The sequence below is a fragment of the Rhipicephalus microplus genome, chromosome X (assembly GCF_043290135.1).
Source record: "Rhipicephalus microplus isolate Deutch F79 chromosome X, USDA_Rmic, whole genome shotgun sequence".
Classification (NCBI taxonomy): domain Eukaryota; kingdom Metazoa; phylum Arthropoda; class Arachnida; order Ixodida; family Ixodidae; genus Rhipicephalus; species Rhipicephalus microplus.
This window is the reverse complement of record NC_134710.1, coordinates 181,784,015-181,808,830: the sequence shown is the minus strand read 5'-3', so window position 1 is coordinate 181,808,830 and position 24,816 is coordinate 181,784,015. Positions and strand designations below refer to the sequence as shown.

The 24,816-nt window shown below is 47.0% G+C and overlaps 1 protein-coding gene across 1 annotated transcript; it reads left to right on the top strand.

Moving 5' to 3' along the window:
- Positions 1-1,900: 1,900 nt before the first annotated feature.
- Positions 1,901-3,343, top strand: LOC119176966 (uncharacterized). The gene is made up of 2 exons (XM_075876494.1): positions 1,901-2,314; positions 2,705-3,343. The coding sequence occupies exons 1-2, from the start codon at positions 1,901-1,903 to the stop codon at positions 3,341-3,343; spliced, it is 1,053 nt and encodes a 350-aa protein (XP_075732609.1).
- Positions 3,344-24,816: the final 21,473 nt, after the last annotated feature.

Below are 24,816 nucleotides of genomic sequence, written 5' to 3'. Positions count from 1 at the left end.
GTTTGCCATTTTTTCGACTCTCTGCACTTTCGCTTCGCTTTCAAGAGCCCGGTTCTGCGTTGCTGCCAGTTCCGCGGCTTTGCAGATTTCTACAGCTGATTCTAGGGTTAAGTCCTTCTCCTGAAGCAGGCGTGCACGTAGCTTCTTGTCGACGATACCGCACACTATCTGGTCCCTCACCATCGAGTCCCTAAGTTCGCCAAAATTACAAGTCTGTGCTTTCAACTGAATATCGCGCAAAAACTGTTCGAAAGGTTCACCATCCTGTTGTTGCCGACTGCGCAGAACGTACCTCTCGAATGTCTCGTTGCACCGAGGCGTGCAGTAGTCTTCGAAGGCTTTGACGATCGAGTCATAGTCCTCTCGTTGTTCTGCTGATAGAGGTAGGGTGTTAAACACTTCAATTGCCTCTGGGCCCGCGACGTGTAGAAAGATGGCAGCCTTCTGTGCTGGCGTCCGTTTCTTGTTGGTCTCAGTAGCTTTGAAGTAGAGTTCGATTCGTTGGCGGAACTTTTTCCAGTTGTCGGCCGGAGTATTTGTCAGTACAAGTGGCTCGGGTGGTGGTAGGCAGTCCATCTTCAGCGCAGGGTTCGACTGTTACACTTCTGACACCATGTTCTGCTTTACGCGCTCAGCAAAGACACAACCACACGAGACGCTAGCTAGCAAGGGACTGTTTATTGATGGCTGCCGCGCCGCGCGCGCGCCCTCTCTCAAGGTGGCCAGGTGAGGTGGGATCATCCCGATTTATTAAGCGGTGGCCCGCCTGGTACAGTACCCTGCGCTCTGTTGGATAAAGTTTCAGAGGCATTAGATCGACTCGTGGCAGCTGGCATTATATCACCAGTGACGCACTCGGAATGGGCTACACCCATTGTTCCAGTCTTAAAGAAAGACGGCACAGTTCGCATTTGCGGTGACTTCAAGGTTACTTTGAACTTAGTATGCAAGCTGGAACAATACCCGCTGCCTCTTATCGAGGATATTTTTGCGCAATTAGGTGGGGGGGGAGCGGTTCAGCATTTTGAATTTGCGCGACGCCTACAACCAGATCCCGCTAGACGAAGAGTCTCGCAAATTGGCCGTGATAAACACCCACAAGGGCCTCTTTTGCTTCAACTGCCTCCCGTTTGGGATTGCTTCGGCACCGGCGATATTTCAAAGGCAAATTGAATCAATCCTACAGGGCTTGCCTGGGGTGCAAGCGTACCTAGATGACGTGTTGATAGCGGAAGAGGGTGACAGCGAAAACCGCAATCTGATGGCTGTGCTCGAGCGCTTCCGTGAACATGGCATTAAGCTTCGTGCTGATAAGTGCCGCGTTTGCGAGCCCTCTGTTACATATCTAGGTCACCGTATTGACGCGAACGGACTGCATCCCATGGAAAAGAACGTGGATGCTATCAGGCTAGCCCCCTCTTCACAGAACGTCTGCGAGCTACGCTCATTTCTGGGCATGGTAACCTTTTATAACAAGTTTATGCCCGACTTGTCTACCATTCTAGCGCCGTTGTACAAACTGCTGAAAAAGGGCGCTAAGTGGACTTGGAGCACCAACGAAAAGAAAGCCTTTGTCCAGGTGAAAAATGCGTTGTGCGCGGCACCCATACTCAATCATTTTGATCCGAACCGTGAGCTCTTCTTAGAGTGTGATGCGTCCCCATACGGAGTTGGTGCTGCACATTTTCATCACACCGAAGGCGAGAAGCGACCCGTAGGCTTTTGATCGAGAACGCTGACAACTGCCGAAAAAAAGTACTCTCAGATCGAGCGCGAGGCGTTAGCCTTGATATTTGGTGTTACTAAGTTTAGGGACTACCTGTTGGGCCGAGAGTTCACTCTGGTTACGGATCACCAGCCGTTGCTGGGCCTGTTAAGGCACGACCGTCAGACCCCCGTCATGGCGGCAGCCAGAATACAAAGATGGGCGCTACTACTTGGTGCATACAAGTATAAACTGCAGTACAAGCCGGGAAAATTTATGCTCAACGCGGATGCATTGAGCCGGTTACCCCAACCTCTTGAACAGGAGCTGCAGGACGACGAGGATGCGGCCGAGTACGTCCTCGTCGTGGACCAGTGGGACGAGCCGGCGGTGCCCATGAAAGAGCTTCAAGCCCTCACGCAGTCAGACGGCGTACTGTCAAGTGTGTGCAGATACGTCATCCAAGGTTGGCCACAAAGCACTGCGGAGGAAGGCACAGAGATGCGGGAGTATCACAAAAGGCGGAACGAGCTGTCCGTGCAGCATAACTTGCTTCACTGGGGTCATCGTGTTGTGGTTCCGGCGGAAGCCAGGGAGAAGCTACTGAAGGTATTACATGGAGCTCATCAAGGAGTTTCTGCAATTAAGGCAGTTGCACGGTCAAAATTTTGGTGGCCTGGCTTGGACCACGATATTGAGCGCTTAGCCGCTGTGTGTCAGCACTGCGTACAGGCGTTGCCCATGCCACCCACGCAAGCACCCATTCGCTGGCCAGAGACGCAGGAAAGATGGTCGCGATTGCATGTCGACTTCGCGGGTCCGATCCAAAACAAGATGCTTTTTGTCGTCGTGGACTCTCGCAGTAAATGAATTGAGGCCATTCCCCTGGCTCACGCGACCTCGCGCAACACAGTCGATGCCCTGCGAACGCTGTTCAGTAGATTCGGTCTGCCACACACAGTAGTGTCTGATAATGGCACGCCATTCACCTGATGGGAGTTCAAGGAGTTCTTGCAACAGAACGGGGTAGCTCACGTGCGGGCACCCCCGTACCATCCACAGAGTAATGGACTCGCCGAACGTGCGGTGCGAACCATCAAAGACGGACTAAAGAAGTGTGGGGACGCAGACTTGTCAAGGGCGCTGGCTAGAACATTGTGCCGCTATAGAAACACGCCGCTTCCGTCCGGGCGCTCACCATCGGAAATGTTGTTGGGTTACCAGCTCCGCACCCGATTAGACATGTGTTTTCCTCCCAGGAGCCGAGCAACAGGGGATGTCCACTCTGCTGACAGCGCTGAGTGGAACTTCGCACCGGGAGATCCTGTGTACCTTCGCAATTACGGCCTTGGTGACAAGTGGACACCTGGGAAGGTCCGGTCAACCTCTGGTGCACGCATCGTGTCTGTCGACACGGAGAACGGGCTTGTTCACCGGCACATGGACCAGCTCAGGCGGAGAAGAATCGAAGAACCGTCGAGTCCAGAGGCTCTCATTAGTCCCCAGATAAGCCTGGAACCTCCAGTACAAGACTGCGAAGCTCCTGCGGCTACTGGCCCCGGTCTTCCGGGCCACCCGCCCCCAGAGCTAAGACGTTCCACACGTATCAAGAAGGCAGTGGAGCGTTATGGATTCTAAGGGAGAAGAAATGCCACGAATTGTTCGCCACCGCTAAACAAGCGCTGCCAGTCTACGCTGCGCGCGCCTTCTATCTTATCTCCCTCTTCCCCTTCCCTTACTTTTCGTTCTTATAAAAACCCAAGCCGGACAATAAACGCTCGTTTTTTGCCCTGGCCACTCTGTTCGTGCATTTCGGGGCGCGGCTCAGCCGTGGGGGCCGGTTATAACGGATATAGATAGATAGATAGATAGATAGATATATTCGAAGTCACGAAAGTTCGCTAAGAAATGCTTCGCATTTAAAAACAAGAATAAAACGTAAACAACAAAAACTCAAATGACGGTGCCCATGGTGGTGGTAACCGCACCGAACACCATTGAAAGGAGCATATATTGTGATTAATGAATGGCTGGCACCGTGAGAGTTATTCTGTGCAGGTTGCCTAAATTTCTCCAGAAGAACGCCTTCTTTATCTTTGTTTGCACAACTACAGCCAAACGTACTTCGTCCAATGCATGCGTGCTCTTCAGCTTCAGCGCGGACATCACTTCATGAATGTAGTTAGCATCATCTCGGCAATGACATGCCTCAGCCTACATAACTACTCATCATGGGACGGTATGGCTCTGGAACATTTATAGCGTGAGGCTACGCACTGTGACCTCGGGGACCGCAGGCATTTGCTTCCGCCTCAGCCTTGCGGTGCTAGTGCCAGCGGGAGGTTCAGTCTCGGGAACTATTCAATTCCTGCTTTTCCCGGGGACAACATCCAGCTTTCAGTGGCTGCCCTGGTGACGGGGCCCGCACGCGACGTTAAAAATGCAACGCTTCAGTTAAGTGTGTGACCCAGTGTCTGTCGGTCATAAACATATTTGATAAGTTCTCGCAGATATTCCGCTTAATCATCCCCTGTCCCATTGGTCGTAAACACATCAGGGTGAAAAATGACTCTGCTGCACATCAAAAATCGCGCGTGCCTTGGCTGTATCTTAACGACCATTTAGCAAGTTTACTGAGTGTCAAATCTAGCACCACTTTTAACAAAATATGAGCGGCGTTATTACACTTTACATAAATATCTGGTGTAGACCGAATATCTCATGTTTAGATGGGTGCGATCGTATCCTGTGACCCACCTGGAAGACCTGCATCCTGCGGGGGGTACATCGAGGTATTTTGCGTGGTGTTTTCTACGCCAAATATTATTATCATAAAGAGAAGGTGCCTGATATGTGCAGCTCACGGCACGCTCACAGCAAGACCAATTACACCAATACCATACAATTGTGCCCCAGAGCACGCATAAATAAATGTAGTGTACTTAGTTTTTCCCGGTTTAATTGCACATGGAAACACGTCTTTAAAATAACAATAAAGGCCAACTGCAGCGAATCGACACAAAAAAGCGTCGACATATATGAGCTGGGAACATACTGTGCGTGTTTAAATAACAACAAATCGGGAAATGTAGTTCTAACGTTGGGACTTAAGCCTCGACATGGAGAAGTGGTAGTATACTCTCTGCACATTGGAATAATTATCCGACATGCGGTATAGAGGTCAAGTGATAAAGGCTATATGTCATTTGTTCTTTAGGTCAAAGCAACTGTTGGTCTTGGATAGGCTCACCACCTAACCCGTACACCACAAAGATTTCCCTGTTAACTGAAAGTCGACGTTATTCAAACCTATAATGCAATCGCACTGCACACATACTGTTTCTTATGATTTCCCCTTAGTATATAGAAACAACTATAACCTGTTATTTATTGTATTGTCGCTGTGAAGGTGATTATTAGCGATCAGCTGCCCAATAATATTTTTAAGAAGGACTAAAACAATGCCTTGTTGAAACAACACTTCGAAATCTTCTATACAAACCTAAGTAACTGCAATAGCGAAACCTATATGTACTTCACGATCAGCCAATATGACAAAACTATTGTTCCATCTGCTTATCTGCACACTAACCAAACTGGTAATCAAAATGCATAATAGAAAGGTAAAAATATACTTAAAATACTGCGTCCGAACTGGATTAGCATGTGTTTTGTGCTTTGTCGAAACTTTAGTCAGATTTAGAAAACAACTTGCCGCAATAAAACACCCGTTTAAAGGAATTTACATAGAAGTGTTAAATACATTTAAAATAAAAAACTGGTATTTTAAAACTATCACTTATGTTGTTACGTTCCCGATAATAGGCAGCACCGGGAATCGAGCCAGTGTTCGCCGCCTTAAAGGCACACTGTCAAGTCACTCACTCAACGACGGCTTCGGTTATTCATACACGCCTTACATTGTAGTGCATAAACAGACAAGAGAGCAAGCGCAAGAACATTCAGCTCCATGAAAAAGCGCCACATGACGAAGAAGTTGGTAGCACCATCATTTATCACCGAAGAGACCAACCATCATTTACGGAAAATGCGGAAAGCATTGCCCCAAGCTGACATGCCTTATAGGATACAAATGTTGGATATAAATAAGAGGGATGAAAGCGCAATATACGTTGGCTTTTTGCAAATGCAATGAGAGCATGCAAACTTATGTAGCCGCAACGTGCAAAAAAAGTTCGATGCGTCTCGGGGGCTGCTGTACTGTGTCTGGCGATTCGATCGAACCGTAGATGAGATCACACAGCTTTCCCGATAACTTATTCCAGCCGCCTCCAATAGATGATAGCATTCTGAAGCTATAAGCAGAGCTTCATGCCGCTATTGATTGGTGCACAAAAAGCGTCTATCTTGAATGTAGAATGTGGCCTCTAATGTGTTGCTGCACTATCGAGTGAAATTTTATGCATCCGAAATCAGTCCTTACGCAGCTCTGTAGAAGTACGTGTGGTGAAAATAAATCGCACCCACATAGTTTTTGTTTATAATTGAGTGGCGGTTGGCGCATGCGTAAATAAACATTCCCCACACAACCATCATTGCTAAGGATGAGAATGGCGTACGAGATACATTGTGCTGAAAACATAAATGAATATTACACAAGTGGTGCTAGGTAAGTGACATCACAGTCGCCTTCCTACGTATTTATAGCGTCGACGTCAGCATAAGTTGCTTTTTTAGCTTATTCACTGGAATTCTATTTTTTGTATCACGCCAGATAGAAAATTATTGTTTTCACGAAAGAAATTCATGCATATTCACGAAGTTAATCATCACGAGTGCGTGAATCACAGGTGAGTTGAGATGTGCGGTCATTGGCACGTGTAATTGAGGGACAACGTATCTGTACAGTATGTACAAAGTTTTATTGGTCGCAAATCGTATGTTCTGTTAAGTTGTGCATTCGTTTTCGCCTTCAGTATTACTGCTTTGTTCTGCGTGAAATGGACAGCCAATGGTTGTTCGATGAGATTCTAGCCTGAAGTTGTCTAAGACAAGGTATATGCCCTTGCAGAGTGTGACGTTGGGCGAGTTGGTGCACAGAAGCCTCCTAAGGTAAAAGGCCGTGCTGCAGTTTTGTGTAGAGAACTAAATTTGGGCCAGCTACCAAAAACTATTGGCGAGTGCAAAGGTATTACCCTTGTCAGGCAGTTTATTGTCACTAGACCTACACGGGCTACATTGAAGATGTGTTGCATCTATGCAACCGCATCAACTCTACCATGCCTGAGGAAGAAAAAATCCGGCACATATTGAAAGGCATTGACGACGGTGCCTTTCAGATGTTGCTCGCGAGAAATCCCCCCACAATTGCTGTCCTCGTTTCCCTCTGTCAAAGCTTCGATGAATTGCGTAGGCAGCGCGCAATTGCTCGTCAAGCCCTCACGACGCCAGACACGCTCGCAAGCTTGCACCTAGCTGCCCATCCTACCGATCAGCAGCCGCTGCTTTCGACAATCAAGGACTTCGTCCGCGAAGAGGTAGCGCGCCAGCTGTCACTGCTGCCACTGACACATGAGCCCACGCAAGCTTTGGCACCAGACCTCCAACACGTCATTCGTACCCAAGTCGCTGAAGCCCTTCCGCCGGTGCATCAGCAACCACCAGTCACTACGCCTCTCACGTACGCCGCCGTCGCTGCTCGTCCTACGCAACAGCGTATGCCATATGCTCAACCGGCCACGCCACCCTATGTCTTGCCTACAACCCCAGTTGCTGCGCCGTATCCCTACGCGAGATCTTCAGCTCTATTTTACCGTCGCTCAGACGCTTGGAGGACGACGGATAATAGGCCCATCTGTTTCGCCTGCGGTATCGCTGGACACGTCGCCCGCCACTGTCGCCGAGATTCCCCTCCAGTCGACACCGTGGGCAGGTCAATGGCGTCGTCGTCTAGGACGCCATCAAGGTACACCACTGACGGTCCTCGACCCTACGCAAACCATCGGTCACGATCGCCCCGACGACGCTCCCTGTCACCTATGTGTCGCCGATCTGCTACGGAAGAGGGAAACTGATCGCTGCAGCTCCGGAGGCAACAGCTACATACAATTCGAACTGCTTAAGGCCTCCATCTTTCTCGCCGCAAAACGTTATTGACGTCAATGTTGAGGGGACCACCACACAATCGCTAATCGACACAGGGGCCACCGTTTCCATAATCTGTGAGACCTTATGCCGCAAGTTGAAAAACGTGACGACGCCTCTTTCGGACCTGATGCTCGACACGGCCAACTCGCAGTGCATAGAACCTACAGCTGTGTGCACTGCACGTGTCATTATCCAAGGTGAACTTTATGCCATTGAATTTTTTGCGCTGGCATCATGCTCCCACGAAGTCATTCTTGGATGGGACTTTCTTTCGCGTGATCGGGCCATCATAGATTGCTCACGTGCAAAAGTTGCCCTTACACCTCTGCCAACCTCTTGTTTGGTGGATTCTCTTCCTGAATCTTACAAACTTGTCGTTGTTGCAGACACGGAAATAGCACCGAGAACATCCACCCTTGTAGCCCTGACCTGTACGGCCTCTCCGGTCGGAACTGTTTTGTTCACCCCGTCTGACGTATTTACCCGCCGCCGTAGCCTACACCTGCCCTTTGCCGTACTCACCATGGAATCCAGTGCTACCGCCATGCTCGTCGCGAACTCGCTATCGTCGCCAGTTACCTTACTTCGCGGAGAATGTTTGGGTAACATACAAGACGTTGACCTCTTGCGCCCTCTAGAGTTCGCCGAACACGCGCCTCACCTCCAGCTTAATGCTATGACGCCACCTGTGGCCACACTACCCAGCACCTCCACCAGATGTCACGCAGTTTATTTAAGTACAGACCTACTGGAAGACCGAGGAACGCCAGAAGAGCGAGGAATGCCAACAGGCCGAAAATACAAAACAAACGCAAGCTCGGGTCGCGCACGTGCACCAACGCTGTGGCTTGCCGTTTCATGCTGCTTCGTCGTCGTTCGCATAGTTCCCTACACCCTTGAAGTTTTTTTTCTCGGTTAAAATACACAAGCCTGAAAGGCCATTCAGGTCTATTGTCACGGAAAGGGGCACATGGCAACTTCAGGTCAGTCGCTTCTTGTTTCAGCACCTAAGTGAGCTTTGCCTTGATGACCTATTCGCCACGAAATATCCAGCCGTGGTAACTGATTTAGTAGTAGAAGTTCTTTTTGATACGTCTTTAGTAGCGATGTCGACGATTTATTTTATTCTGTGCCTCACGTTGAACTTCTTCACTGTGTTAAAGAATGCGTTGATGCCAATGGTAGCACTGACTTTATGAACTCTTGCGGTTTATCGGTGGATAATTTCTTGTCCCCGCTGGAATTTCGTTTGAGTAGCACATTAATTTTTTAATGACTCTATCTATATAGAGTGTCAATTTTTATGAAAGAGAACATGGCAACGCGCAGCCTGCGTGCTCCAGAGGCTGCTAGCAGCGCGTTCAAGCGGAAATGATAGAAAATCACAGTCTCTTTTCGCGTGATCTTGTGGCGAGCAAAACAACCATTCGTTGCAAATATAGAACGGCAATCTTGTAACCCCTCCCCGCTCAAGGCGATTACCAGCTCTCGCGTAATCGCCTTGAAAGGGGAAGGAGTCGCAATCTTGCTGCTGGTTCCATATCAGCAACGAATGGTTGTTTTGCTCGCCGCGAGAGGACGCGAAAAGAGACTGGTTTTTTATCGCTTCGGCTTGCACGTTTTTCTAGCTGCCGCCGAAGCGCGCAGGCCACGCGCTCCCATGTTCCCTTTAATAAAAATTGACACTCTACAACGCTAATGCATTCTCAATGGTTCATGTGCAGCTCCTGTCTTATGCAGGATATTTCTTTCATTTATTGACAAGGCACCTGCTGGAAATCTTGACTCGAAACTTTATCTCAAGATTTTTAGATACGTTAACGATTTCCTTGTATTTTAAACACCCCTGACACTTTGACCACTTCTGATGATCTAAAGAATATTTTATCAGTTTTTATTCAGCAGGGAGAAGGCTTTACGTTTACTCACGAGCTACTTCAAGACAATCATTTGCAGTTTTTAAACATCAACCTTTCAATAAACACTACACATTCGTGCTGGATGTAGAGCCCCGTGCACGCAAAGACCTCCTGCCTTACGAATCTGCACACTCTAAAACCGTAAAAAAAGCCATTGCGACAATGTGTCTCTGGTCCACGTTGTTGAAGTTATACGAGCACACCATGGACGACAATTTTCGTGTGCAGATTTTAAGTCTGGATGCAGCCGATTTCCTTTCAGCGGTTTTAACCAGTGTATCCAAATTTCTGCACCGGAAGCTTAAAAGATGCAGCAAGCCGACCGGGGCCGGACGAAAAAAGAAACCATTGGTTCTGTTTTACAAGCACAAAATTGTCGAAGTTTTGTGCCCTCATTTCTTCGCAAAAAGCTACCCTTTCATGAGAAAAGAACTACGTTCGACCAGTTCTGCGTTGCGTAGTGAGCATTGTTTATAGAATTATCTTGAGCTGTGGGAAGTCGTGCATAGGCCAAACAGGACAGTGGGTTAAAGATCGCCTTTGATAGCATATAATATTAATTAGAAATGACATGAGTTCCCACCTGATATTACATTGTACTTTGTGCGGCTGCACATCACTCTTCCGAGAAACTCGTGTGTTAGGAAGAAGCAGGGATACGTTAGCACTTCAAGTACTGGAAACATACCACATGCAAAGGAATGGGAATTCCAATGGGCCTCTCTCCCGTCGATCACTTTGTAAAAGAAGGAATACCTGTTTCTAGACTGAACTGTGCGATAGCTTTCTTCTATTTTTGTTTTCGTGTGTGCAATGTGATATCCGCTTGTGCTGCGCCCCCTCTTTGTGTGCATTCTGGAGCCATATATATTTCGATGATGTGAGGAAAATAACCGAGTTGAAAGTCTGGCGCCCTATCCTGTCTCTTTTTTTTTTTCACAGCGAAAGCTGTTATAGATCAAAACTTAGGTCACGCGTGGCGCCGTATAGTTGTCCGCCGCTGCCACCGCCACCGGTGTCCATATGCACTATCACAAAATAAGAAAACAATCTAGTACCAAGGACACAGGGGGGCTCGAAGCCAGGTCCGCTGCGTGCCAGCCCAGTATTCTACGACTGAGCCAGACCGGTGGTTGGAACTTGTTCGCAAATTCGCCTTAGGCAGGCTTGATGTCGGGAAAAGAATCTAGGTAATATGAGTAATAAAGCGTTTTAGAACACCAAAAGAACAACGAGATGTCACACGATGCAAATAGCGTAATGATGGGGTCGTCTAATGCTCGAAACTATTAAAAAGCTTGTTTTTGATCACCTCATAACTGTGGCGCATTCCCACTTCCGCCATAATTCCTGATCGTCCTCAGGCACTGCATGAACAATTTGCACACAAAATACCTTGCAAGTGTTTAGTGGATACAATGCTTCTCAGAAGAGTGACGAAAATTCACATAGCAAATGCTGGTCTATTACTCAGAAAATGTTATTATTAAAGCCGTAGTGGGTACCGAGCAAGTGTACTTGCAAAAGTTGCACAATGAGTGTTTAGAAAAGCCTCTGAAAGGCTGCTCATCAAGCTTTCGCTTTGACTGTGCGGCGCCTTCCACGCAGGCCTCGCGTTTTTTTTTTCTTGCTTGTATCAGTTGTGCATAAATATTTTATTGAGATATATGCACATTTTTATAGCTCCACAGCGGTGGGCTAGTGGCTAAGATACTCAGCTGATGACCCGCAGGTCGTGGGATCTAATCCCGGTGGCGATGTCTGCATTTGGATGGAGGCGAAAATGCTGTAGGCCTTTGTGCTCAGATTTGGGTGCACGTTGAAGAACCCCAGATTGTCAAAATTTCCGGAGCCCTCCACTATGGCGTCTCTTGTAATCATATGGTAGTTTTGGGACGCTAAACCCCACATATCAATGAATCATGCGCATTTTCTTTATTTTAAGATATTTGTAGAAGGGTTAGTCTCCCAGATACACCCTAAAAAAGCAGAGTATGCATGACTTTTTTGGAGGGTTCTGGCTTGCCACGTACACGACTCTCTTTAGAGAGACATGATGCATTTGTTGGTGAATCAGAGTCGGCGCGCTTTATAGGAGGGTTCTCTGACCTTCTTAGGACGAGCGAAATGACTCCTTTGCGAAGGATTACATTACCACTTCTTAGACAGTCAGGCGACTCTGGCCGGTGATGCACCGACGTGGGTCAAGTGACTTTGTGGCTATTTTAAGCTACTCAATTGACTCATGCGCAACTACTGCAGGAAATAGTGAAGTATTCACTCAAAGCAACACCAATTATACTTGCCGTTGTACCCAGCAACTGCAAAACAGATTTCAAAATTAAGATTATTTTACTAAAAGTTGTCAAGACTTCACACTACTTCAAGAAGAGTAAAAAGAAACGGGAAAAATGGTCTGTGAATTTCAATGAGGGAGATGAGATATTTCTCATTTGCATACTTCTATGAGTACAGCAAACTAAAATACGGGTGACGTACAGAGTGTGAAATCGTGCAAAATAAACTAGAGGTATTAGCATTGCGTTTCCATATTTATTCCTTGTCATGGTGAATAAATCATTAAGTCGTGATGGCGGGAGGAATCACACTTGTGGCTTGCTATGCTGTCGCTCCCGTTCAGCGTTAGTAGCCATGAAAAATGGAGCCTGGAAAGAAGAACTTGAAATAAGGTTGACAAAATGATATTTAGAAAGTTTGCAAAACCTACGCGATAAGATTTACATGGACATAAAGAATGCTCACAACAATTGCAAACATGCACAGTTAGCAACCATGCATTATGCTGTTATCGTGCAAGACGCAACTTCCAAATAGCAGATTTTGTAACATGTGACTTGGTGACAAACGTGCAGCACAAGATGACGTGAGCTTCTTTTACCCAAGACTGACAAACAGACAAAGAACTTTATTGGGTCCTGAGAAACGCTGCTCCTTTACAGCAACGTCGCGGGCCGCTCTTACGTAGGAACGGAAAGGCCTAGCTTCATCGCCGCATCGTGGGCTCTCTGGACAGCCCATAGTTGTGGTAGCAACTTTGAAATTCGTAAGGCAGAGTCCCAGTCTTTTTCTGTGAGCCGACTTGGGCCCCGTAACGAGGGGCACTGCCAGAGCATAAGTGCTAAGTCACTAACCTCACCACAATCAGGACAAGTAGAGCCAAAAGCTTCTGAGGAGACTATGCTGAGGAAAAATAGGCTTGGATAGGACCTGGTCTCGAGCATACTAAACGTGATGGCCTGAGGTCTTGACAACTTGTTGTGTGGAGGAGCAAATGACGGCCTACTCAACTGGAAGTGTTTAGCCACTTCCCTGAATGTAAGTAAAGCGTCCCTGAACATCTCACTGCCAACCTGCGGACCTACGTCCTCCTCAGCGCAGAGGGTTAGTGCGCGCACCCGGGAGTGAGCGGTGTCATTCAGGTTTACATGAGAGTCCAGTAGGAGTTCGAGATGTGCAGGAAACCAGGTAATGGCATGGGGAGAAAGTGTCCTATTTTCAAGTAGTTTAAATACTTCAGTACTGACGGAACCAGAGGCGAAAGCCTTGACCACTGACCGTGAGTCGGTGAAGATTTGTGATCTACTGTCATCCAAAAGGGCAAGGGCTACAGTCAACTCTTCGGCTCTTGCGGGAGTTGAGCCCCTAACTGACGCAGCATTGATAATAAAACCCATTCAGTGTGTTTTGTTGATGCCTCTCAGTACGGTCGCTCAGATAATTTTTCTGTTTTTTACCCAAGAAACGCAATTGTATTGGCTCCTTTGCTTAGGTGCCACTCACCTCTTTTACTACGTCGTCTTGCCCAACCAAAGGAAATGTAGGACCGACTGCCTCGTTGACACGACGAATGGCGCTGTTGATTTTCCCATCTCTACAGGTGAGGCATCAAACCATGAAGACACTTTAGTTTCCTCGAGCGTGGCTGTCAACTGGAGTGAATATGTTGGAGAAGATATCCGGTATTCTGAGATTAGCCAACACACAAGCACGCACAGAGTGGATAATATTATTTCAACTGTAATTTTATTTCAACTACCCTTTTTCAACACACCGTTACTGTACACACGCACCTGACATAGGTGTTTTGTTTGAAATAATTTTGCAACAAAAACATATTTTCACCAACAAGAAGGCGGGGATCTCGTTTAGCAATAGGCCAGGCCAGTAACCAGGGAGAAAAGCCTAACCGTTCCTTATAATTCAGATGAAGCTGGTTGTTTTGCCTATAATAAATAACAAAAATATCAATTTTTCAATGTTCAAAAACTAGTGCACTCTTCCCCCAGAAAAATTTCCTGTCGCCTGAAATAGGTACACGGGCTTAAACGTAAGAAAGCACTCTTTTCTGTTAAATTGAACTGAACTTTGTTTGTTTCAGAATAAGCCTTCGGCATATTCCGACAACCAATCCCATCCTCTGGCAATCAGGAGAGACCATGAGCGGTTATTGAACGCAGATTTTACAAACGTAACTCATACTCGTAACACATAAACGTAACTCATAAACACATGTGAGTACGAGCGCTTGAATGACACCAATGCGCGCGGACGCCGTCTACAATGACATCATCGTTTGCTCATGATAAAACGACCGCACATAGCTCCCACAATCTCGTTTGCTTGCTTGATTCGGTTATAAAGCCGTACATCATTGCAGATAGAATAAAAGCACGAAAACAGCAAACATAAACGAGAGAAAACATCACACGGTAGTGGCTGCAACAATATGCACCGTCGAAAGTCAAAAGCTTTTCCGGTGACCGGCGAGGCATGTCCTAAACATTTTAAGGCTACCATGTACGTACTAGAAGCATCGCACCATATCTGCTTCTCAAGCTACCTTCTTTAAGGTTTATTTTAAACAGTGCGTCTCTGTACACAGGTGGATTTTTTTAGAGGCGAAGCTCCTTTTAGTTCAACCTTGTCATGCGTCACGCGTAACCGAACGAAGAAGAGACAAGAAAGAAAAGATGGCAGTATCTCCCGAACAGTGTAATAGACGGCCCTACTTCATAGAAGCACATGCAAACTGCAGCTGAGTGCGGATATTCTAGATGGCGCAGTACTGCTACTTTCTGATTGGCTGCTGCGCGGGCTGTGCCTGGGTACGCGGAGAACAAGTGCTTTTCTCAGTCTCCTGAATAGTCGCCGTGCGTGGCGGATTGTTGGTTGGGCATGGATGAAAAAGAGCTGTGGCCGCGTTGAAGACGCTTGTGCTCGATTTCCTTGGCTCGCATCCCATCGGTTCTACCCACGCGCCGTCTGCATTCTCGAATATTACGGACGTATGGACGCATGCACGGATAGACAGACACACGGACGGATGAACGGATGGACGCTTCCCCCACTCATTATCATTCACTTCATGGATATGCTGTTTAATTACGTTTCCAGCTGGAGAAGTACGCTGCACACTCGAGCATCGATGGAAATGTCATTATGAAGTTGTATAAAGCGCATATCAAAACGAAATCAAGCACTTTCAGCAGTGCAGACACAATGTGCGATCAGCAACTAATCACCCATGATAAGTGATTGCCTCACTCATTCAATGAGTAATGCAATCGCTTACACAACAACGCGCATAGCGTTGTTAACTCGTTAAGTGACAGTTTTTATTGGGCATCTGCAACAGCCCCACAGACATAGCTACTGTTGGAAAAGGCTGGCTGCCTACTTCCGAAGAACTGCAGCAGACTCCCAGCTAGCACTGTGTAATTGGTATCTACGAAAACAGCACACTCAACGTTACCAGGCGCACGTTGTCTGTGTGCGCAGCTTCATGAATATTCCTGTCATCAAGTGTCACCTCGAGCACAGAGTCTGGCATGACTGCCATCAAAGATGTTCATGTTCGCTTGAACTCACAGCTACTAAGCCACGCGTCCAGCTAACAACGCCGCGCATTCGAAAGACGGAGGAGACAGGCAGAGAGAGAATGCGGGTGCAGTAGAGGCATTGGCGGTGGTGCCGCACCAGCGGTGACACTCGACGCACCATCGCCGGGCTGTGAGGAAAACCGGCCACAACAACGACACTGAACGTCAAACACGCAATATTGACGTATGACTATGCCTAGGTGGTGCTGCGAAAAACGTCGTTACCAGTTCCCTCAGCGCCGTGCTCAGACAACTGGGCAGTGCAAAGAGATCCGTCCGCAAGCGAACGTGCATGGGCCCTTCTTTTACGTTAGAGTTGAGGCGCGGTTTCCTGAAAAGCAAGAACACTGCAAGCGCCGTCCGTGAATCCAACCTCGTTTCACAAAAGTATGAAGCTCATCATAGCGAAATGCACGTGCAATGCAAAACATGTTTCAAATATTTGGGCGTGATGCAACTCGCAATTGTAGTGGAAGCAAGTATGACATGACGTCGAGTTCAAGGCAAGCACTTGGACGTGCGTTCTGTAACGCCAAAATGCGTAAATTTGGGCATACACATGTTGTCAAAACGATGAAGTGCATACTGCATCAATGTATATATGTTAAGATCACTGGTACGAATGTCGCCTTATCCGGCACGAATTTCTCCGGTCATTTTGGCTGATGCAGCTGTGCTCTCGTTCTATCTCTCGCTTCCCGTGCGTATAGCTGTTTTATTAAGCACACTAGAATGTTTTGTTGAAGACCAGTCTTCCGTTTTGTCTATACTGGAAATCTACAAATCAGGATATATATATATATATATATATATATATTTCCTCTTTCTCGGTGTACACAACTGAAGTCTCCGAGATAGCTCCAGCAATCACGGAGACCAACAGCAAGAAAATCCCGATTGTGGTCACCACCAACATTTTTAGGAGCGAAGCTCTTTAAGGCGTGGGCTGTGCGTCCCCTGTATGTAGCCACCTCTCGTTCAGTTCTAAGAATTACGCTAGCCACCGCCCGATCTAAAGGGTACAGCCATATCCATCCGTTCATCCCTCCATCCATCCATCCATCCATCCATCCATCCATCCATCCATCCATCCATCCATCCATCCATCCATCCATCCGTCCATCCGTCCGTCCGTCCATCTATCCGTCCATCCATCCGTCCGTCCGTCCGTCCATCCGTCCGTCCGTCCAAAAGATGCAAGATGTTATAAACTAGACGGCGGTACGTGTAGTTGATTATGAAAGATGCGAGGTGTTATAAAATAGGAATGATGCCACATATGGCGCGTGTCATCGTTCGATATAGTGCGGCGACGTACGCTAGGGGGAGCATTGCAATAAAATCGAGTGGGCAAAATGTACGGAGGATTCATGGTTTACCAGGTTTACCTCCGGAGCTTCGCCCACTCATCATCATTCACTTCGTGGATATGGCAGCATTTTTTTTCACTTACCTGCCAGAAGAGCATGCTAGCATTTGCTAGCGTAAGCCGCAACTTGGAGCCTTCGAAGCCTATTTGTGGGATGTGTGGTGGCGAGCACTTCAGAGTACCTACCGATGGTCGCGGCGTGCACGATGTTTCTTGCGAGCGTCACCAGCCCGCGTTTAACACGGCGCGCATTGCGGTCAGAGAGAGAGACATTTATTTAAGCATCCGGCGTGCAGGCAGTCAGCTCTGCTCAGCTTCATATTCAAAGTTACCAAAGACTCCGTCAAGGCTACTCCATACAATAACAGGAGACCTAAACTACCACACTTTTTCATACGACCGGCTGCGGAGAACGCCACTGATTCGCTTACCCAACACGTTCGTTCGCAACGACCCGTATCCAGCACTCTCGCCATTCTGTTTCGAGACAGCTACTTAAAACGGTAAAATTGAAGTCCTTTCCGTCCGTGGCAATTCGCGACGCAACAGTGGCGTCGCCTGAGATCTTTCTTTGTAGAGCGTGGAACTGTTCGTATGCTCTTGCTTTCGCTGTAATTCTGGTGAGTGAACCAGCAAGCACTTCAGGGCGGTTTAGTGACGCCTTCGACTAGCGGAGAGAAATTCATACCTCTTTTTTTTCTGATTGTCCAATTCACAAATTCATTTAATAATTACCTCAATCATTGTTTCCCACGCGCTAGTTGTGCCTTGTTGAGCAGCCAACCGTGCAAGGCAGTCAGGCCTTGCACTACCCAAAACTGCGTCGACAAGTGGCGCAATGCATGTGAAATTCCCGTCTCTGACAATGTGCGGTGCATATGGTGAAAACTTCGACACGGAAGGCAATCGAAATGCACTTTACGAGAGTTCTATGGCTCATTAGAAATGGCAACTCTGTTTTTCTGCGTCTACCTTCCAAACGCGGTGAAGTGAGTAAGAAGAATTCGCGTCAGAACCCTCTTTGGACTCTCTATTTCTTAGTGTACTTACACCACGCGTTAATGTTTCGTTTCTTCCCTAGGTCATACTTGTAAGGGAGCTCACTTGTCCGCTTTCTCATTATGTGCACGTAGATGACTGTATCGTCGGGTACGTTTCCAAGAAGGCACCGAACAGCTTTCCAACTTCTCTCAGGACTTTGACCACTTCACCTGCGATTAAATACTGCCGAATGCCGTGCATATCAAACAGCTGATGCTCCTGAAGCGAAGCCGCGGGTCGATTAGTTGCTGCCTCCTTAGCTCTCGCCTCCGAAGCAGCTTGCTGTCTGCGTAAACCTTGCGTAGCCGCATGCCACGCTCGTCTCCGGAGTAGCAGCTTCGTGTCGGCCTTGCTGCTTTGCCGCTCCTCCCAAACTCTCACCTCCGGGTTAGCTTGTTTTAAATGTGAATGCATTTCTTAGTCGGGCTATGTCAGGCGTCCGTCGGGATCCGTCTACCGCCCTCTCCCATAGCAACAGCTGTGGGCGCGCGTGTCCCTAGCAGCCGGAGCCCCCACCATGTCACGCTTCGGCGTCGGCAGCTATCAGCAACAGCTGCGGGCACGCGCGCTTATCCTCGCTCTTAGGAAACGGAGTCCCCACCTTCTTGACTTGAACGTGACTTGCCACCGCCTCAATTCAGTGTGTTTAAAAAGCGTTCGTTGCGTTTGTGCTGTCAGCGTTTGTGTAGCGTTTGTGTTGATAAAACGCACACATTATGGCCGTTAAATACAATGACAAGCGCCGTGCTCCGCCGCACCTTCTCTCGCCGTTCACTCTCTCTCCTCCCTGCGCCCCACTTTCCCGCTTGCTCGCGCCTCACTCTCGACCATTCACTGGCTGGGTGCCTCTCTCGAACATCCGAAAATGTGTGCTCGAGACGCCGCTGTGAAAAGCCAATGCCAAGCCGAGAACGCTGTTTGTTTTGTTCGCTTCATAGTATTTTCAATCGTGCGTGATAGCTACTAGAATTCTAAACGCATACTACGTTTCTCGCGACAGAAAAACGCCACGTGTGGCGAACGGCGCTATTGGCAGCACGGTGTAGAGAAAAATTTACACCTTTGCCGCAAAACTGAAGCAACAAATTGGAAGGTCACACGCAAAATGGCAAGCAGATCGAAACATGTCCCGCGTTTCTCTAGCCGAAATAACGCACAAAATGTAGCCACAGGTACAAGCGAATGCGAATAAGCATCTTCGTTGTTATTTTGCTGTGTCTAAAAAGCGCGCTTTTTTCTCAAACGGAGACTGTGCAACGATTGAAATGACCTTTGCGCGCCGATAACTACAACAGAATTGTTCCGGTGAAAGTAAAAGGCCAGCCAAGACGTACGATCCTCCCCACCGCGAGATAAGGGTGCACGTATTAGCATTTTAAGCTTCCTCTCGGCGGGACAAAGTATGCGTGGGAGATGAGAGCGCGTGCCGCCGCGTTGGGATGCAGTTACGGCGCGTGCTTATTGCGTCATATTGTTGGTGATGCTGAAAAAACGATAGTTTCTCCCTAAGATTCCCGTCACTAGCGGTAAGTGGTAGATATAAATAGCTTTCCATTTCAACGGTGAAGGCAATGCTCTTCTTTGGCTCAGCGGTTAACGCCTTGCACTCACGTTTCAGTTGTCCCACGTTCAATTCCATGTGCCGAAGTCTTCTTTTATAGATTTTTTTCCTTTCTAATATATATATATATATATATATATATATATATATATTTATATATATATACGTGTACATATACGGTGAGTGAGGGTGACGCCGACGTCGACGTCCACACCGACGGCAAAATCCAGCCGTGAGTGTCCATCTAATGGCTATTGCGATAAAAAAAAACATTATTCTTCTAACAATGGTTTCTCGCGTTCGAAACGCCGTTACGTTCGCTACGCAATGCATTTGCACTTCCTTATGGTTACCACCGGGGAGGTGGGGGCAGTTTTTTTTTTCCTTTGGCATTGCCTATCTCGGGCGACAGCGAGTTCAAGTTCGCTTACGTTCATAGCACAATGTAGGCAGAAAGAGTATATGTAGCGTAGAACGCTCGCACTTTCTACGAAATGGAGGGGCGTTCTCTCCCTTTAGGGAGCAACGGTGATCTAACTAACAAGTTGAGAAACGGTTTTTCAACTTGTTACTCGAAGAAGGCGCAGCATGCAGGCCAGTCTTGGTCTCCTTCATCGTATCGACCTCGTTTAGTTGTCTCGCGTTAACGTTTGCTTATATTCTATTTACGTGCTTACCACAAGTGTGATCGTTACCCATGGATACAGTACACCGCTAGCCTTTTAAAAGCAATATTATTGATGCGGTAACGACCCTCTCAATGGTGTGTGCGTACGTTAAAATGTCGGTCGTGCGAGGGAAATAAGAGATGACCTCGCACCCGACGGTGTGTGTTCTTTCGTGAGCAATTGCAGTGGCTGTTGCCATCGTGACAGCTCGATCACTTGAGTGGAAGAACTAGCGATACAATGCGCGAATTTGCTATAACAATATAGCATGCTGCTTCTACATAATTCGCTGCTTCAGATGCGTCTCACGATTCGCCTCGCGTGTCGACTTCCGGTCATTGTGCGTGCCACAATTGTGTTGTTAGCGTGTGGCTGTGGTGGTTACTATTACTCTGGGTTTGGTATACACTTTTCACAAAGGTGAGTGAGAGTATCAGTACTTGCCTGCTGTGCACAGCTGTTGCTCGAAATGCATTTTGTGTTGAGTTTCGCACGACAGAGGAGAATCATGTGGACGAGAGAGGCACACTGCTCGCGTGCATAAATCCGTCCTAACTCGATCTCTGTGCTGGCATGGGCAATTCAAAACACATGCGGCTGAGAGTTTGGTTTAATGGACAGAAGCCATTGGTTTACTTTTCAGAAAAGTGTAGTTATGACGATGTTTAAAACGTTTCTGATGATTTTAACCTAGTCTGGCAAATAAACGCTCGCGGAAACTCTGCAGCCTGTTTTCCTTTGTGCTTCCACCTGCCGTGATAGCATAGACTCATTGGGTGTCGTGCGACTTTGCTGTAGAGCGCAGGTTCGACTCCCGGCCACGGCGGCCATATTTCGATGGGGGGGGGGGAGGCAAAGAACACCCATGTGCTAATGTTTAGATTTACAACAATAAACTTCAGAGGGTCGAAATTTATCCGCAGAACCCGACCATGGCAAGAATGATAATTATATGGTTGTAGTGGCACGTGTAACTCCAGCAATTGAAAACGATCGTGCTTTCACGCATGCCTATGCGGTTGCCTACTTGCTGTAGTTTCAGTTTGCAAACGTGCTTCCTTTTAGCATGAATCCGCCTATCGCATGTCTTTCAGGTAATAGTTTGTAGTACTATATACACGAGTAAAATATTTCAAAGTGACGAGACCACGGAGTATCGGCGAATTGCCATAATCCACTCTTGACGTCTTTGCTTCTCGCACTGCTTTCATTGGAAACGGTAGACCTTGACTGTCAGTTATCAGGTCTTTGTCATGTTTAAACTTTTGTAGCAGCTAACAATGCAGCAGTAGTTCGAGCCGGCTTTTAGGATGACGAAGGATTGGCGCTGATAGCGCGCAAATTGCGATATAAGCACCCAAAAGAATGCGTTTTATGTGCGTGCAATGGGAAAACCCAGCAAGCGCGGCCCGTCCGAGTGACCTGCGCCTTGTCCTTTTTCCGCTAGGGCGGCTAATGGTGCTGCGCAAACTTGAGCCGGTCCTTCTTATTACCACGTTTTTTTCCTCAATTTTTCTTATCACCCCGTTACGCTGCCACGCGATTATCAGCGCGAACCGCGCCTACTGTGTTGGAGAAGCTTCACGACTGCAGTAGATAATTTTGTTGAGATGATGCCCACTTCATGAGCATTTCAGATTATTCTGGAATCTACGTCACTGTAGAATGTTCGATGGCGAGTGTATAAATGCTGTCACCATTCGCCTATTGTCAGTTGATCGACGGCCGACGCTGCATTCGCCGCTGTCAGTGCAAGTGTGCTACTGTAACCTGGCTTTCCGTTTACTTGGCACAGGTTCCCCCAAATTGTTTGATCTGACCATTCAGGGTCCTGCTTTCAGCCACGTCATGACCCCGCGACAATATATCGGCTGCGTTAAGATACAGACCGTGCTGTAGTGGAATCTATTTACGTTAAAACTGCTATATAAAGCAGACACATGCTTTCCTTCCAATATTGTATGTTCTACGTATGTTTTTGAATTTTAAGTTCAAATGTATTTCCACTTGACACTGGAAAAGACAGAAGGAACGCGAAAGTTCGCCGAATTGGTTGCAACTACTGATAAATACTTATTGGGACAAGTAGATTTATGTTTTTTGCTTGCTTGCTTTCTTGATTTGTGGTTTCAAATAACTCTATTTTTTTCTCAGAACGAGCAGAAAAATCTCCGGCACGTGTGAACCGAAACGTAAAAACCAGATAAGTCACCAACCCTCGTTCTAATGACGAGCCCATAATTGGGCTGCCCTGACCTTCGCCGCTGATTCGAAGCATGCGATTAATTAGTCTGTATCAGTTAAGCGCAGTTGACAGCTTGCTGAGCAACGCTGCCTCCCCGCACAAAAAACCAATGAGACAAGAGCCAGTAATATAGAAAAGCAATGCGTGGACAGCAGCGATACGCCTTTCGGTATGTAGGCACTATAGGTCAACTTTCTGCAACTTTTTTGCCGCCTGGAGAACCTGAGGTCCCTACTTGATGCCCGTTTGCGAGTACCACATCGTATTTGCTTCGTTCGCGCTAGCCACTCACTTGGATTAGTCAGCCTTGTCTTCTTAGCGATATACTCTCACACACAGCATGAGTTGCAATATGGCCGCACACGGCCGAAAGGGCTCCAATGTTGCGCATGGCTTCCAATTACGCTTACTTCCACAACGAAGTGCTGTTCTCTCATTTTGGGATGACCATGAAAGACATAACAGCGTTTCTTCTCGAAAGTAAGCACAAATGGAAGGCATGCACACTCTTGGAGCTGGTTCAGCCAAGTTCTGCCGAGTTGCAACTTCTTTTAGCGTGATAGTACATATCAATAGCAAAGAATGCAGTAAGTGCCAAGCGGGATCGGCCATGTTCACTTCCAGTTGAAATAGTACATAAAGCATGCTAAAATACTGATGATGTACATACACTTGAGGTCCAAGACACTAACAAAGAATAACATATACAGCATGGCAAATATATTTACCTTCGTCATGTATTCACGCCACGTGATACCACATTTTGTATATGTGGAGCTAGCCAAATGGTCGTGAGCACGCTATGGAGGGTAGCATGTATTCCTGTTATACATGACACGCTTATTATGATTATCATGTTTAGACGTGTCAGTTACCGACGTCGTCTATTCACGTAACATGGTACGAAATTTGGTACATTTGGAGCTAGCGATACGACCACGAGCGCACTATAGAGTAGTATGTACTCATGTTTTACATGACACTCATATCATGATTATCATGTTTGGACGTGTCATTTACCTTCGTCATCTATTCACGTCACGGGATACCAAATTTGGTATACGTGGAGCAGGCCAAACGATCGTGAACGCCCTATGAGCGTAGCATGTAGAAATGTTTTACATGACACGCATATCACGATCATCATGTTTACACATGCCATTTACCTTCGTCGTCTATTCTTGTCACGTAATACCAAATGTGGTATATTTAAAGCCAGCGAAACGATCACGAGCGCACAATGAGAGTAGTATGTACACATGTTATACATGGTGCGCACATCATGATGATTACGTCTGGACGTGCCATTTACTTTCGTCCTATACTCACGTCACGTGATACCAAATTTCGTATATTTGAAGCTCGCGAAACGACCACGAGCACTCTATGAGCGTAGTAGGTAGTAATGTTTCACATGACACGCATATTATGATAATTAGGTTTAGACTTGTCATTTAAGTTTGTCGTCTATTCATGTCACGTGATACCAAATTTTGTATATTTGGAGCAAGTGAAACGACCACGAGCGCACTATGAGCGTATCATGTAGTCATGTAAGTCTTACATTGCACGCATATCATGGATATTATGTTGGGACGTGCCATTTACCTTTATCGTCCGTTCGCATCACGTAATGCCAAATTTGGTAGTGTGAAGCTAGCGAAACGACAGCGAGCACACCATGAGCGTGGCATGTAGTCTTGACTTTTACAAGCATGTCATGATTTTCACGTCAGTGTCTGTCACTTATGTTCGCCGTTCAATCATGTCATACCATACCAGTTCCGCAATATGTCATGTGAACGAAACCACCGCAAGAGCAGCAAGACCATGAAAAGTAAATCATAACATTCATCACATACATGTCATAATTTTCATGTCCTGACTAGTCACTTATGTTCGTCGTACAGTCATGTCATTCCTTACCGATTTTGGTACTGATACCAATATTGAAACAGCCAGAAGAGCAAAAAATCGTAGCCGACTAGACTGATAGATAGATAGATACCCTCAAAATCACCGTAGCTCGCTAATAAATGCTTCGCATTAAAAGGTAGAAAGAGAGTGAAAATAATAGACAGAGAGAGAAAGTTACTGACAAGCACAGACACAAAACAACATTTGTAACAATCAAGTGGAAAGGGGTAGCCGTCACCAACTAACAGTGACAAAAACTCCTTCGTTTGTTTTCTACTTCAATAACAAATCAAGTATATTATGGTATAGTATAAGATAGTAAGGAGAGGGGAAAAAGAAGTGTGGTTTGGTATAGTATAGAATAGTAAGGAGAAGGGAAAAAA